This window comes from Catharus ustulatus, chromosome 22, assembly GCF_009819885.2.
Source record: "Catharus ustulatus isolate bCatUst1 chromosome 22, bCatUst1.pri.v2, whole genome shotgun sequence".
Taxonomy (NCBI): Eukaryota; Metazoa; Chordata; class Aves; order Passeriformes; family Turdidae; genus Catharus; species Catharus ustulatus.
The window spans coordinates 3,877,567-3,894,114 of record NC_046242.1 but is presented as its reverse complement, the minus strand read 5'-3'; the positions used below and the strand labels follow the sequence as shown (position 1 = coordinate 3,894,114).

General features: G+C 48.8%; 2 protein-coding genes across 2 annotated transcripts in view; one reads left to right on the top strand and one right to left on the bottom strand.

Moving 5' to 3' along the window:
* Positions 1-666: 666 nt before the first annotated feature.
* Positions 667-5,889, bottom strand: TMIGD1 (transmembrane and immunoglobulin domain containing 1). Its single transcript, XM_033078088.1, has 5 exons — positions 4,019-5,889; positions 2,866-3,144; positions 1,859-2,137; positions 968-1,071; positions 667-699 (listed from the first exon to the last, which is right to left on the bottom strand). The coding sequence occupies exons 1-5, from the start codon at positions 4,107-4,109 to the stop codon at positions 667-669; spliced, it is 786 nt and encodes a 261-aa protein (XP_032933979.1). The 5' UTR covers positions 4,110-5,889.
* A 4,961-nt stretch (positions 5,890-10,850) lies between these two features.
* CPD (carboxypeptidase D) overlaps positions 10,851-16,548 on the top strand; it is a 28,168-nt gene continuing 22,470 nt past the window's right edge. The window contains exons 1-2 of the mRNA XM_033078084.1: positions 10,851-11,533; positions 13,517-13,764. Of these exons, the coding sequence (XP_032933975.1) occupies positions 10,851-11,533; positions 13,517-13,764 (931 nt within the window). The remainder of the gene's footprint in view (positions 11,534-13,516; positions 13,765-16,548) is intronic.

Genomic DNA, 16,548 nt, shown 5'->3' with positions numbered 1-16,548 from the left:
CACGTGTGTTCCATGTTGGAATAAGCATGCAGGGCAAGAGCTGGCATCATCTCATGCAGCCCACCTGCCTCAATGCTGCTCCAAGGAAAGGTTTTCCAGTGACCAATTCTAACAGTTTTGACCCTCTAAGCAGCAGGTTAGAATCAAAAGATGCAAAGAACCACTTATATTTTGAGAAAACATACAAACTTGATCCCAAAAAAACTGTTTCAGTGCTTTATCTCATCATCTCACACTATGGCTTTGGTTGACCACTAGAAATGATGTTTTCTGGGTGTTCTTTACCTGCAGCCAAATGAACGGAGGAAGTGAAAAATCAACTCCTAGGAAAACAAAATAAAAACACAAGTAAGTTGAATTCATCTGGGCTGTGTTCAGCTCCAGAAAGCTGTCAGGAGGCTGTGGGTGTGACATTAGGGTTTTTTCCCCTTCCAGTGGTTACACACAGGGGTAGGCAGAGCCCTGTGATGGCCAGGGAAGGGCAGGATTTGTGTGTCCTGTCATATTCCCAGGGATCCCCCTCTGCTGGGACAGGAGGTGTGGGCTGATGTTCAGCAGCCAGAGCAAGAGCTGGGTGGGTTTGTCATACTGAATGAACTTTTTCAAGTTCTGCCGATTTTAAAGAAGGAATTCATTTGGAATAAGTTTGAATAAGCAGTCAAATACTTACAGAGCTATTTCTCTTGGTTTCCTGAAGCACTGAAAAGAAAACAACAGTCCTGTTATCTTTCATGTTTTCTGGCCATGGGGATATTGTTACAAATATTGCAAGTATATAATGCCTTCCACATGAAAATATCTAATACTTGATTTATCTACTGGTAATTCTAAAGCAGGAGATAGTTTGTAGCAGTTTTCTAACAGTGAAAAGCAACATTATAAAATAGAATAGAAAAGGTAGGGGAAAAAAACAGGGCACTGCAGCAAACAATACTATTTTTTCCTATGAAACTAGAGCTTTCCATACCTTAAAAATTTTATCTCTTTGAGCCACAATTCCAAAAAGTATTGTGAGTCCAACCACCACTGCAGCAGCAATAACAGCCTCCGTGGGAAAAACAGGTTTTTTATCTGTCAGGAAAGAAGAGGTTGGATATGTGAGAAATGAGTGCAGTCACATAACCCAGAGCATTTCACAGCACTGTGGAAAGACATTTCTTTTCCCCCAGCTGTCACTGCTGAGTTAACTGGTGTTCTCTCTGCTGTCTGCAGACTGACTCTGTGTGTAAGACCCCCGGAGAGAAGGGAGCTGAGCCTGTATTTTAGTGAGCTGAAGAAGAATTGAAACAGCAGTTCCTGAGGAAGATCCCCCAGGCACTGTTATGCTCAGAAATTAGGCTGGACAGAGGTACCACTGACACAGGTAACATTGCTTCCCTCACTGTGCCAGGAGGGCAGAAGTGAAAGGGGTCTGGACAGAGGGGATTCAGTGTCACCTGCCTGAGCCCTGAGCACCCAACCCTTGCAGTCACCTCTGGAGCACAACTCTTTTTGCCTTAAGCAGCTCTTTGGGCATGACAGAATCCAGTGAGACACTTCAAGTAAGACCTGAGGTGCTTTAAAACCACACTTGAGTGTGCCCTGTCAGCATGGGAAAGAGTGACAGTGGGATGAGCCTGCCCCAGGCCACACTTGCCAAATACTTTTGCACAACAGGAAGAGCAGGAGAGGCCCTTCCTGTTGCTGTGGTCCCAGGCAAAGGTGCAGAGAGAGTTTCTTGCTGTTGCTGTGCCCTCAGAAATCCATGCAGGGAATTTACCCCACTCCACTTACACTTTGTAACATAAATGGATTGTTGCCATTGTAAAAGAGAACAGAGTTATTTGTAAAGCTTATTATTCAGCAGCAGCCTTGTTACCTTCAACTATGAGGTGGAAATTCTTTGTCCCATGTCCCAGGGGTGATTCCATCACACAGGTGTAGGTCCCATTGTCAGATTTCTGCACTTTTTTGATGGAGAGCCGAAAGGTCTCGCTGGTCTGGTACACCTCATGGTGACTTTGCTGCAGGGTCAAGCTTTGGTTGTCCTTCAACCAGCTGCTTTGGGCTTGAGGGTTGGATTTGGAGTTGCAGCTCAGAGTAACATCTTTTTCTTCTTCCACATGGAGGGTCTCCTCTCCACTCAGCTGGGGAGGAACTGTTCGTGGGTTATTAATCATGGTGTTCATATAAACACAGAACCATTTGGTTTGGAGAAGCCTTCTCAAATTGAGTCCAGCCATTAACCCAGCACTGCCAGGGCCACCACAAAACCATGTCCCCATGTGCCACATCTACACTTCTTTTAAATCCCTGCAGGGATGGTGGCTCCAGGACTTGATGACCCTTCCAGTGAAGGAATTTTCCTTAATTCCCAATCTAAGCCTCCTCTGGCAAAACTTGAGGCTATTTCCTCTTATCACTTGTTACTTGGGAGAAGAGACTGACCCCACCTTGCTCCAACCTTGTAGAATGCCCACATTTAACACAAAGTAAGTTCCCTTCACACATCCCTCATGTTCCTTATTCAGTGATAGGTAGTGCAGCCTTTCCTGATCCCTGGGAATGAGGAGGGCAGCCAGTGGCAGAGAATGTCACTCCAGTATTTCCTCTGCCCTGACTTGGATCCTTGGGAAATAATCTAGGTGGAGGCAGGGACATACCCAGAATATCTTTTTTAAGGGCCCACCCACTCCTATAAAAGAAGCCATAAGCACCACTGTGGGAAGGGAGTGTCCTATCACGTGAGTTATTTCCTCCTAAACGCATTTTTTCTTGGTGAAGACAGCGTACAAGGGTGCAAAACACCGCCCAGCCAGAGCTGCTCAGCCCACAGCTCCATCCCACCCCAGCCATTCCACACAGGAATCCACCACAGCAACTCACAGTGCACATCCAGGATGACAGACACCTGCACAGACTTGTCCCGTGCCAGCCTGCACGTGAAGGTGACTCCGTTGTCAGACTCGTTGAGTGGGGATATGCAGATGTTGCTGATGTTCACTTTATTCCCATCTTTCAGACCCACTTGCCCCTCTCCACGGTACCAGAGCAGCTCCTCAGCCTGGCTGCTGTTGTGCACGAGGCATGAGAGGGAGATGGCAGGGACCAGCTCTGTGGACAGGGTGAAGTCGGCACCGTGGTTATTTACAGACAGTTCCAGACCTGCAGAGGAAGGAGGACAAGGACATTTAAGCATCTAAGCCATACTGTTCCCACAAAACTGCCCTGCTCCCTTCTCCAGACCTCAGCCTTGGAGAAGGGATGAGACTTTCAGGTTTCAGTTTAACAGCTGTTTTTAAGTGGAATGTTAGTTTTTGAAACAAGAAACTGTCTTCATCTCAAAGCTCCCTCCACAGTGATTTAAAATAAAAATCACACCTTTGCATCTGACTGCCAGAACACCAAGGCCTGACCTGTGACAACAAAATCTCTGAAGCCAGGAGTGACCATGTGAGACCCAGCAAAAGATCATTCCCATCCCATCATTTTCCTGCTGCCAATCACTGCTGCAGGATGCCCTTGGGAGTATAAATGAGTTAATCAGTCCCTCAGCTGTATCCTGGCTGTTGCAGAGCTGCAGTTTGTCAAAGGTACAAACCTCAGGACATACTAAATGAACAACCAGTATGGGAAATAAATTATTGTAATGGGATGAAACTCACTACTGCAGCTTGAGAAGAATGAGTTAAAAACATAGCTCAGATTATAAAGGTATTGAGGTCCTGTGAATATAAAGGAGTCTGAAGGTTTTCCCAGGTGCCAAACCTAGCACATTTCTCACTGCTTTGAGCAGGTTTGGAAACTGTGGCCTCATCATCCCTGCTGCAATAATGCTGGAAAACACCGAGGTTTGCCCATTCCCTTCTCTGCTACTCTCAAATCAGAGGCAAATTTTCAGACAGTCCTCTGGGGATGACCTCCAGAACACTCAAAAGCTGGGATGCTGCTGTGTCACATCACCCAGCCCTGGGCAGTTTCAATAATTCCTGTGATGGGGCTTGGACAAAGCCAGGATGGATTTTTTTCCACTGCTTACCTGTGGCCACACATGCCAAGAAGGAAATAAAGAAGGAAATAGCAAGGATGGGCGCTCCGCGGGGGACGGCGAGGCTGCGTCTCTGCGCCATCTCTGTGGGAGAGAGGGTCACAGCATTGCTGCCTCTGCTCAAGGCTCACAGGGGTTAACCCATCAGACACCCTGGGGAGAGCCCTCACTGGGGACAGGGTCACCAGGGAATAAACTGAGCCAATGTTGCAGGGCATTTTCCAGTTCAGAGCAGATTCAAGGGGGTTTTATGTCTCTAATCTCCATTACATGAGTTTGTTGTCTCCGATCATCTGTCAGGGGAACCCGTCTCTGGATCAGATAGCCCTGGACTTACCTTGGGAAGAGTCTCTGGAGAAGCTGCTTCTCTGGGAAATGCACAGTTCTTTCCCTTCCTTATTTATAGGGTCAGAATTTTAGTATTTTATGGTTGTTCAGTAAGAAGTGAGTCCATAAAATGGGTTCAAGGCCTCGTTCAATTCCTGGATTTCTGAGCTTCCACAACACTGAAGTATTTGCTGGGCTCTGCTGGCTGTTTTATGAGACTTGCTGAGGCAATGAGTAACTAATGAGAGAGTTCCTGCATCAGCCATAAAGACTTTCAGCCAAAAATAATACCTTATTTTTTTCAGCTTTCTGAGTGTTCACAGCACTGTTTCAAGCCACAGGGATTTTATCCTAGATTATCCCAGAGCAGAAGTAAACTCTGATTTGTCCCTTTCTGCCCAAAGCTCCATTGCCATATCTTCCTTTGAGTGGGAAATGAGAAAATTCACTGATTCAGACTTTGAACTGGCAGAGGAGAGAGCAGACACTGTCCTGCTCACCAGTGTGCAACCCCAGGCTGCTCTTGTGCTTAGCTCAGCTGTGGGCACCCCCAGCACAGAGCAAGGGGGTCTGTCCCAGCTGTCCCCTCTGCTGGGACAGCTGTGCCTGGGCTGTGTGTGTCCAGGACACAACTGAACCACTCGGCTGTGGGTAAATCTGTCTGAGATTGCTGTTTGCACCTCAGCAGGGCGATGGTGACGTGGTTGCAAAGCACGGGGTCCTCACAGCCTTTCAAACGTGTTGTCCCTGCAGGCACATCACTCATCAGGAATGGGCTCAGCAGAGCTATAAAGTGCATTTCATGAGCAGGAGGAGCCTGGCATGTGTCCTTGGTATTTTCTTGGCCCGTGTCTCAGCCCAGTGGCACAGAGATGGGCAGGGAGGGCTCCTGCTGTGGGGCTGCTGCCTGCACACACAGCACAGGAGCACACAGCACTGGTTATTTGTGGGGCTGTTGCAAACAAGGGTCACCTCTGAGTGTTTCTTAATATAAATCTTTCTGTGTTTATGGGTTTACCCTTAAAATCTACAGGGAATCATTTTCGGTTAAAAAAGTGTATGTGTACAAAAGTCCCTTGAAGAGAGAGTTCTCAGTCGCCCTTCTGGAAAACTGTCCTGTCCTTGTGGAATTCAACTACAGTAATTTCAGGATTTTAAGCCACACCATACCCAAGGAACTCTGCGAGTTCTGTGGCACAAAGCCGTAACAATGAGTGTGGGGGATGCCCACTAATGAGCATCACAACTCACTCTGTCCTGGCCAACTGCACCCGTAAAGGAAAGGAGGAGTACTGAACATTTAACGGCACTCAGTATGTGAGGTGTAAATGGGGAAAGAAAATGATATGCTATGATCTCAAGGCAAGACGTGAGAAAGGGCAGTCAGAGACATTTGCTCACAATGTCCAGAAGAGAAATGCCAATCGAACACCTCTTCCCACGTGTGGACAATGCAATCGCTCGGTGTGGGTAGGGGGAAAACAAAAGTCGGTATATGTAGCTTATTTTCAGGTGAATGATTTATGTTATTACAATACCCGATTAAATATGTGTGTCATAGAAGGAAAAATATATTGGGTGGGCAAAAATCTTAAGTTTGAGAATGGATTAATCTCGGACGGTAAACCAATCATCATCGACCTACTTGAAGAAAACGACAAACGGGTTTGTGCCCAATTCAATAACACTTTTTGTTTCTCCAGAAACAAGGAAGGCATGGATCCTGAAAGCTAAATAAAACAAATAGCCTTAGAACAGAATGTTATGTTGAAATTGATTATAGAAAAACTATAAGGGATCTTGCTACAGAAATAAAAAGGGTGGCACATGTCCCAGTCCAAAAGTGGAATTCCATTCTCCAGGCATCTTGGTGAGAACAGTTATTCTCGGGAGCATAGTGGAAAAAAATTGTATTCTTTATCCTGTGCTCAGTAGCTGAAGTCATCTTCCTACCATGCTTGATACCTTGTCTCATCAAATTAATACACTCGATGGTGCAGGACATGCAAATAGCTGCTATGCGCACATCTGGAAGAGTGAATAGTAAAGCATCCAAATTACTGAAATCAGGAGAAGGAAAGGTAAATACCAGTGCAGTAAAGGCACTTACAAAATTTGAAGAACAAATAGGAAAAAATAATCTCCCTTACATAAATTATCGAGAAGAGTCAATGAAGGGATGGAATAGCAGTGATAGATCTGAAGAAAATTAAAAAGGGAACACAAATTAATTTGGTTATATAGAAGGGGAAGGATTGTGATCTATGTTGTTATAATTCGTGTTTATATATAAGAAAGTTGTATAAAATAAATAAAGTAAGAGAACTTTTCAGCCACTGCCACCCACACCCGAAGCCATGGACAAAGGCCTTAATTAGCATCTCAACAAACCGAGCTCAACGATCCTGAAACAACCAGACGGGACAGATCATCGATAAAGAACTGTCAAGTACCAATATCAGAGCCCATCACCGGTCCCCATAAGTGATAAAACAGAACTCCCAAGGATTCAGTACAAACTTCAATCCAAATGCTCTTCCTAGGAGTAAAGTGATCTTTGTGGTTTGGAATTAAGCTGAGTCGAAAGAGGGATTCAAAGCAATGGACTGGGAAGTGGCTCGTGCTCCCACCAGAATGTGAGCCAAAGGCAGGAAAGTGGAGGAAAGTCTGTGCTCCCTCTGGTCTCTGCATTGACTGACACTCTGGAGAAGAAGGAGGTGTTTGGAGTAAGTGAGGATTTATAGAAGGAAAGAGTTTGGGAGTATTTCTTTCAATGTAGAAATTACAGTAGGGGAAAAGATTATCAGACAACAGGTGTTCTGGGAGGGTGTTTATGATGTGAGGCCCAGCACCAACTGGGACCTGGATCAGATTCTGTCTCAGCAGGTCCATGACAGGCAGCAAGGTGAGCTGAGGTTCTTCTGGAGCAACGGCAGTGTCCTCTTTTGCAATGGGCTCAGGATCAGCTGAAGGAAGAGGGACTAGAAAATCAAGGTGTTACCTGGCCAGAGGCACTGAAAGGCAGCTGTTTAGACCAGGTAAGAATTCCTTTCGCAATGGCTTTTTACACTTTTCTTTTCATACAGGGTGTAATTAATGCTGTGGGTGTCTAATTACCGAGATCTAGAGTTTTGTGGATTGCGTTCTCCACCTTTCCATTACGTTTTGGAGGGACGTAAACCTCATGGTCCAGAATGTAAAGCAGCCACTAATGACTCAGAGTGGGAGGAACCTCTTTAGGGAGGAAAGAACTCCATAACTCTCCACAGCAAAGGATCCAAGCCTCACATTTGAGGTACTTGGATCTGTACAGCCAAGGCTGGATTAGACAGACCATGGGCTAGAGTCACTAATCCACCACACCAGCTCCTGCTTGTCATCCTTATGGCAACGCTGCACCAACAAACCTAGAATAAGACTTGTTAAATATGACTCTGAACAGCCTCAAAGGAATTAATTAATAAGCACCAGTCTATTCCTGGGTGTAATCCAAGCCTTAGAAACCTGAGAAGAGAAGATTTAGAACATGATAGAGATTGAGCAGAAGTTTTTTTTCCATCAGGTCCCTTAACCTCCAACTCCAAACTTCCCAGCAGTTTGGGTTCTGTGTGGATCTCTCAGTGCCTGCAGGAGCAGGGAGCACAATTCTTAATCATCCACACTCTCACTGGCAGATAAGATCTTGATTTATACTCAGCAGAGTTGTGAAGGCTGATGGTTGCTCCTGGAGTTGGGGGCATGGCAGGATCTGCACAGATCTGTGGAAACCCAGGATGGTATCTATGGTTTTGTCAAGCAAACAAAGGCTGAAACGTGGCTGTAATCCTGCTCCAGAAAACACATTTCTGCAATAGTGCCTGAGGCTCTGCTCTAAGGCCGCTCCTGTCTTCCTACTCCTTGTGGTTCCCCACTTCTAATCCCTTCTTAATATGTGCTGCTAGATATTTTGCAATATTTCCATTGTTGGAGGATGACTGTAACACCCAAATCCACTGCCTCTCCTTGCCAAATAACTGGGCTGGAAAGTGAGGTTGTCAGGGAATGTTGCTTGAACTTACTCAGCACTCCTGTTCCCTCCCACAAAACCCATTTTTCCCTGGTACAAACATTATGGAGATGTGCCCTGATTTCTCCCAGCCTAGACCCAGCATACTTCTCACTGGTGAGGTGTACAGATCTCAAGTATTTTTTTCATAGATTTGTTAGTAAATCTATTTTCTGATTATCTTTAAATAAATGTTCACATGCTGTACCACTGAAAACAGAGGAATGATGAGTGAACTTTATCCTTGGGAAGGAATAGGAGTGATTAAAGAAGCACTTAACCAGTGGATCTTTTGAAATTTTAAAATAAACCCAAATGAAAAATAGGCGTTAGTGAAGAAACAGATCCTGGGATCAATAAAACGGAAGAGAAGCCCTCAGGAAGGTGAGGCTCCAGCACAAACGTTGGACGTGGATGCCACCTGCTGGGTACCCACCCACGGAAACTCAAACAGCAAAGTCACCTGGGAGAGGTGGAAACCGGATGGGATCCCTACGATCACCTTGGCAGGAGCTCAGAGGCAGCAAATCCTGCAGAACGCTGAGGCCACACTCATGATTGGGGAGGATGCTAAACCTGGTGCCTGTTTCATGGCCAGTACAGGACATTCCCCAGCAGAATTCCCAGCTGCTTCTCCTTCAAAACTGTATTTTGCTGTGGCTCTATAGCCTGGACCTCAGATATTTTTGTCTACCTAGGAACTTTCATCACCAGTTGGATTTCTTGGAAGTGCTCTGCTGGAAAACCGAGTGGTGATTTGATCTAGTGAAGTGCTGCCAAACAATATTAGCAGTTTTAACTTCCCTGCTGTGGGGTCATCCCTCGCTCCCTCTGTGAGGAATCTGCAAGGGCTGAGCTGCTCCATCTTTCCAGTTCATGGGGAACCATTTGCTGCCTGTCTTCAGGACAAAATCACATTCCTGCCCCATGGTTGGAAGCACTGTGGAGTGTGGTGAGGCAAAAGCCACAGCTCCTGAGTAACCACATTTTCGAGTGGCACAAGCAGAGATGAGGAGGAGGGAGAGGAAGTGGAAAGGGAGGAGGAAGAGGAGGAGGCAGGTCAGTCCTGAACTCTTGTATTTGCTCACTCAGGGATGTGGAAGTCAGAGCCCTCCTGGGCTGGCCCAGGGAAATGTGAAATTGTTGTTACTGGCTGCTGAGCAAATGAGCTGGTGACTCATCAGCCTTTGCCACATGCTGCTTTTACAATCAGCCTGCTGGAGTTCCAGACAACTGGGCTTTTATCAGCCAGAAAGGGAAATGAGCTCAGTTACTCTGGGTAAATCCAGAGCAATTCATTTGTAGACTGAGGACTTAAAGCTATGTAATGGTGATCACTTCCAAGACAGCCAAATTCTCTCCTGACATTCCTTTTCCCTTTTGGTTTAAGAATATGCTGATGACCAAGGTCCTTTGGCTTTTCCAGTTTAATTTGATCTGGGGTATCATTTTGATGGATAACCCTGTTTCCTGCTTGTTCCTCTCCTAATGATTGTGCAGAACAGATGAGCCCCAAGAAAGAGCAGCCAATTTACTCTCCTTGGGGCTCTTCTGATACTGTACCATGCTTGGCCCACACATGAATTTGCATTATCTGATCTCGTGTGCAAAGGATCCTGGAATGCAGCGAGATGGAGGAGTCATACCACTGATGGTTCCCCTGAAAATCAGCTGGATGTGCTAGACTTGGGGCTTGTGTCTCCAACAGGAAATGCCAGAGCTGGGAAGCAGATGTGTACATGAGGTACTACTGAAAAGTTAAACAGGAATTGGCAGGAATCTGCTGTTGGAGATGGACACTTTCGTTGTTTTATGGATTGCAAAGTGATTTTTGCAGAGCGAGGTGTCCTGCCTTTAGTCCATAGTTGCCAAAGGGAATTTGATGGAGGAAACCCCAAAGCACTGTTTATATCTCTTCTGAGGCTCATGGCTCTGCAGTCACAGCAAACATCACACCGTTAGAATGTCTTTAATCCCCAGAGATCCCATCTGAGCAGGCAGCTCGTTCAGGGCTGGGGAAGACGGAGGCACCAGGAGCAACACCTTGTGCCCCGTGACCCCACAACTTGTCACCGCGGAACAGCTCATGCAGGGGCGTTCGTGAGGGCAGGCAGCGAGCGCGGAGAGCCAAAGGCCGCACTGTCCCGAGGGAAGACAGACCCCGCCACCCTCGGAGCCCCCGGTGCGGGGAGCCCGAGCGGCTCGGCTCCGCTCCCGCTGAGCTCCGCGCCGGGGCCCGCAGGGGGCGCCGCAGCGCACGGTAACACCCACCCTGTGACGTAACGGCCTCGCCGCCTCTCATTGGTCCTTCACCGCCCTGCCCGCCCGGCTCCTCCCCCCGCCGCTTCTGATTGGCGGGTGCGGGCTCAGGTCCCGCCCCCCGGGGCAGCGCCACCGCCCCCTCGGCCGGGACCCGGAGCGGCGCGGCGGGACCGGGGCGTGCGTGGGGCCATGGCGAGCGCGGCCGGGGGGCTCCGGGCGATGCCGCGGCTGCTGCCGCTCCTCTGCGCGCTGCTGCTGCCCTCGCTGCAGAGCCCGGCCCGCGCCCCTCACATCAAGAAAGCGGAGGCGGCGGCGGCGGCGCCCGGCGAGGCGCTGCGGTACCTGCACTCGGCCGAGCTGGGCGAGGCGCTGCGGGCGCTGGCGGCCACGGCCCCCCCGGGCCTGGTGCGGCTCTTCAGCATCGGGCAGTCGGTGGAGAAGCGGCCGCTGTGGGTGCTGCGCCTCACGGCCGGGCTGGGCCCCGAGCGCCCCGACGAGCCGCCCGGCGGCGCGGCCCTGCCCGGGCGGCCGCAGGTGAAGCTGGTGGGGAACATGCACGGGGACGAGCCGCTGGCGAGGCCGCTGCTGCTGCGCCTGGCCTGGGAGCTGGTGCTGGGCTGGGCCGGCGGCGACGAGCGCATCGTCCGCCTGCTCAACACCACCGACCTGTACCTGCTGCCCAGCCTCAACCCCGACGGCTTCGAGCGCGCCCGCGAAGGCGATTGCGGCGGCGGCGGCGCCGAGGGCGGGCGGGAGAACAGCCGCGGCCGCGACCTCAACCGCAGCTTCCCCGACCAGTTCGGGGACGCCGAGCCCAACCTGGAGCCCGTGCCCGAGGTGCAGGCGCTCATCGAATGGATGCGCCGCAACAGGTGAGTGCTGCCCGCTCCGCTCCGGGGAATGGAGACCCGCGGATGCGCTCCCCGAGGGTGTCAGCCGGCTTCCAGCCCTTCCCGGTGCTTCCCAGCCAGGCCTAGGGAGAAGGAGAAGTAATTTCCACACCTGTTTGTCCCCAGCCTGCCTTCCTGCGTCGGCTCTTCATGCTGGGGAGAGCATTTGGTGGCCCCGGTTTTTGTGCAGCTGCCAAGGAGCTGCAGCAGCCCCGCGGGGCACAGCCTGTGCCCTGCACACACCGGGTGTTCTGGCCATCGGCCTGTGTCCCTGAGCTTGTGCCTGGGAACTTCTCACCTGCTTCGCTGTGAGCTTCTCAGTGGGCCTCAATCTTAGGGTCAGTAATGCTTACTCCACAAGCTGTGGGATGCTGGAAATGTATTTGGGGTTAAGTGTCTGTGTACGACCATGTTAACAAAGTTGTGTTAGACAGCTGTGTCTTCCTCTCATCTTTGTGTTTCATGGGAAATTCCCTGGATTTAGCAATAATGCTCTATGCAGCAGCATTTCCAAAGGCTCTCTTCCTTCCCCTGTGTTCAGTTGAAGCGCCTGGGGCTGAGCCTCGAGCATCCATGCTGACCTGTTTGGCTCTCCCCATCCTAAGAGGTAGCACAGGGGGAAGCTGCTGTGCCTGGAGTGGGGCAGCCCAGGAGGGGAGATGGTGCCTTTATAGCCCAGCTCTGCTGTGGGGGTCTGAGGCAGCCCCAGAAAATGCAGTGGCCAAGCTGGGCACTGGTTCTTCATTTGCCTTGTGTTCTTCAGAGGTGTGTAAGGTCCAGACTACAAAGGTCAATGCAACCAACCGTGGGAAATTGTGCAGAGAAAGCAGCAATGCACTGCAGCAAACTGTGGCCCTCTTCCCAAAACAGGGATAGGAAGAGATGGAGAGGGGCTGTTGGTTGACTCTGGGGCTGTTGGTTGACTCCAACCAACACGTACAGTGTTCTGCATTGTACAATGTTTGCTCATGTTTAGAAAACAAAACTTGTGTGAACAAATGATCTTTGTTAAGACTTGGTGGAGGGCAGTGCCCATGGGGCTGGTGCTCCAGAGGAATTTCAGGAACTTCACTGGTAGCTGCTTGTCCTAAGAATCCTTTAGGACAGCTCTGGTGCAGCACTTTACGCTAAAATCCCTCCAGATTTGGTTCAGCTCAAAATTAGTTACTAGGGAAACTCGTGTGCCTTGAGCTTTTGGTTTTATTTTTTTTCTCATGGTATGTGAGGTGGGATTTGCTATCAGCCAGGGTGAAACAGGAAGAACATGGTGCTTTGTGTGTCCCTCTGCCTGGCAGCACCAGTTAATACTGGTGTAATTGTTAGGCTAACATTACTGCTGATAGAAAAATGAATGGGTAAACAGAACTGTTTGATTAAAAAGGGAGATAGTGGGTGTAATGCAATTTGTGTGCACTATTTTAAGCAAGGTAGAGGTATCGGTCACATTACCTCTGCTTAGAAACCAAATCCCGTTTGAGCAAATGCACAGGAGAGCTCTTTTTCCCCTCAGTGCTTGGTGGGAAGAGGAGAACAGAGAAAATTGCCTTTGGGATTCATTGAAATGTTTGTGCTGCCTGTGATCAAACTGAAAGGGGATATGGGGCATGCCCTGCTATATTTTCTGACTTGGGGCTTTAACAGCTCTTTCTCACATACAGATTTTATTTGTGAGTTAATTCTGTTGCAGGTGTACTCTGAGCTTGACAAGAGCTGTGTACGTTGCTTTGTCTGTCACTAAGTTTGGGGGCTTGGTCTTAGGCTGCAGAAAAAACCTGTTCCATCTCCAGACCTGATTCCACTTCCAGTATGTTCAATTTGCCTCATTAATCCCAACCAGAGTTTGGAGGCTCCTGAGAGTGAGGTTTGGGTGGGAAAGCAGCAGAATAACTGGTTGGGTGGCTGTAGCCAACTTCCTCTTGGAATGTTTCCAGTCTGACTTTCTCTCCCTTTCCTTCCCATCCCCAGGTTTCTGCTCTCTGGCAATCTCCATGGTGGCTCTGTGGTGGCAAGCTACCCCTACGATGACTCTCCCACACACAGGCTCACAGGAGTTTACAGTAAATCAGCTGATGATGAAGTCTTCAAATACTTGGCAAAAGCTTATGCATCACATCACCCCATCATGAGAACTGGCAAACCCAACTGCCCTGGAGAGGAGGGAGAGACTTTCCCAGATGGCATCACAAATGGTGCCCAGTGGTATGATGTAGAAGGTAAGCTGTGCTCACCTGAGAACTCCCATCCAGTGGGGATTATCACTGAGGAAAAGACTGGGGGATAAGTGATATTTTTAGCTTTGGTTGTGTTCTGGCATCCTGGGAACACCAGCTGATGAGTAACAGCTTGGGAGGTGTTTTTAGGGAAGAGATCACAGCAAATTGAGGGGTTCTTCCTGACCCCCTTAGGTGGTGAAGGGTTGTCCTACACATGGGAGGCTTCATTTGCCAAATGGACTCTTGTGGTCTCTTGACAAATTTTGATACAGGAAAGAGGAAATCATTGTTAAAGGTATTAAACCAAAGCCAATGTTCTGTGAGGTGTTTTAACCTCTGCACTTGTAGTTTTATGATTACATAAAGCTGCTGTGAAACTGTGTAAAATTTAGATATAAGTTCTGAGCTAACCAAGGAGTTCTTGCTGGAAATGGGGTTTGCAGCTTTTCCATGGACTGCTCTACTTGTAGGGCTGTGTGGAGGATGACACCAGTGTGGGAGATCTAGAAGGGATCCTAATTTTGCCCTACAGGAGCTCTAAGAGTTCTAGGAGAGCTCCTGATCCTTGCACATGGAAGTGAGCTGAGTAGGAGCAAATTACCTGCTGGTGCACCACTCTGTCTGTGCAGGTGGAGGTTACTGGCCTGGCTCAGCCTTGCACTGTGTGTGTTGGTTTGGACGAAAATTTAAATAATAATTTAAGTGAGGAGAAGCTCTCATAGGAGAGTTCCCAAGTTACCCCATTGCTGTGGCTCCTTGGTGGATGTTGAACAACCACAACCTCACCAGGCAAGGCAGGAACTTCTGTGGTGAGAACACATCAGAAAAGTTGCAGAAATGATCTTAAGAAGTTGTGTTGCTTTGCTGCTCTGCTTTTTTCCCTTCTGCTGTGGCTGAGGGGTGATGGCAGGAGTGCTGAGCAAGTGGTGACATCCAATGTAATTAACCCTTCAGAGCTTACAGCTTAGTGATTTCTGGTAAGAGAGTGTCTTTCTGGAACATGGATTTGCAGCAGAGTCCTGTGTTAATCCTGCATCCAGCTTGCTTGGGAAGGCTGGAGAGGAATCCATTGTAGGGCCTGAATACATCATCTCTGAGCTGGAAGAGGAAGGGTTGATTTTTAGCAGTGGCTGAATCATTCCTTTGGATTTCACTGGGCAAATAAGATGTCGTGTTCAAATAAGATGTGGTTTGATCTCTTTCTCTACCAGCTGTCTCCTTCCCTCTACCCTGCTGAGCACACCAGCCCTGGTGTTTGCTGGCTCAAGGTTCATTCTGCTGCTTTGGGAAGTACAGCAGGAGGAAAGTTTGTGTAATCTGGTGACTTGGCTTGTGAGGGAACAGGATATCCTGGATGATCTGTGCTGCCTTGTTGTGGTGGCTGTTGTTACCAGCAAACACCTCAATTGGGAAGTTTAACTGCAACTCTGGACCTTCTGTTCTTGTAATGAAGTGGGCTGGGTGTGCTCTGAGGGGAAAGTGTTGCAGAGTTTTGGGTCTGTGTTCCCCTAACCCCAGAGAGCTGCATTTTTCACTGCAGGGATGCCCTTCTCATCCTTCTGCTTGGCTGTGAGGCAGCTGGTTGGTGGCTGTGGCACTGGTGTGTGAACCTTGCAGGCTGCCCTTGCTCTGCCAGCGTCAGAGAAAAAGAAGTGGCATCATTTTCCTTTCACAGGAAGTAAAAGGTGTGAACTGCAGACCACATTATTCTGTGCTGCTGTCACTGTGGTTTGCATCTATCAACAGCCTCCAGCACCCAGTCTCTGCAGAAATAAACCCTTTCCCTTGTGACAAGCCACAGTCTTGCATGCAGCACTGATGGCTGTAGGCGACTCAGGGGCAGAGATTGCAGGGAGGATGCACTGACACTGAGAGTGGAACATTGCTGAGGGTGACAGCAGCAGTTCTCCCAGAGCCAAGGAGTTCATGTAAAGTGTAACCCAGTGAACTGGCCAGTACCATGCATGTAATTTGATGTTGTGTCAATGCACCCCTTCGGGGTTGTAGGTTTTAATGTTTATTTTTAGCAGTGGATGAAGAGCAGGCAGAGGAGGAGTCAGTTGTAAGTGCTGTGACAGAAGCAGCAAAACCATCAGAGAGGCTGTTTTGAGTTGCTCAGCTCTGCCAAGGACTGCAGAAGCTTGTGCTTGGATCAGGAGGCCTTTTCCAGTGATTGCAGAGTTGAGATGTGTGGTGAAGTGAGGCTGGGAAATCCCAGTCTCTGAGCTGAGCTCTAGAGGTGGAAAACCAGAGCTCACAGTTCTGTGAGTGCTGTGGGGCACGTGCTCGAGGCCTCCAGATCAGGTTGTGCCAGGAGAGACTCCTGCAGGCTCCAAGTGAACTAAAGCCAGGAAAAACAAAGAAATGAGAACATAGTGTTTCAACAGGTGGAAATTTTCCTGCCACATTTTATCATGTGAAATCAAACGTGCTGGGGAGCAAACTGCCATGGGATTCATTGGCCTGGAATTACCAGTTCAGTTTTATGCTGGTGCCAGGCTCCATTAACTTCCATTTGAGTTTGCAAACAGCCTCTTACATGTGTCAGATCGAGGTGACAAGTACCAACCATGAGAGTAATTACTAAGGTCAAGTGTGCACAGAGAAAGATTGGATCTCTGCCAGACAGCTGAATTTGGCTCCTGCATTCCAGCTGCTGTAGATAAGCACATTGGTGACTGGGATGTTTTTTAGAGGCTATCTCTGGTGTGCATGCTCTTTCTCTTCCTTTTTAACTTTCGAGGGTTTTAACTACCAGGTGGTTGGTTCAGATCAAGGGAATAC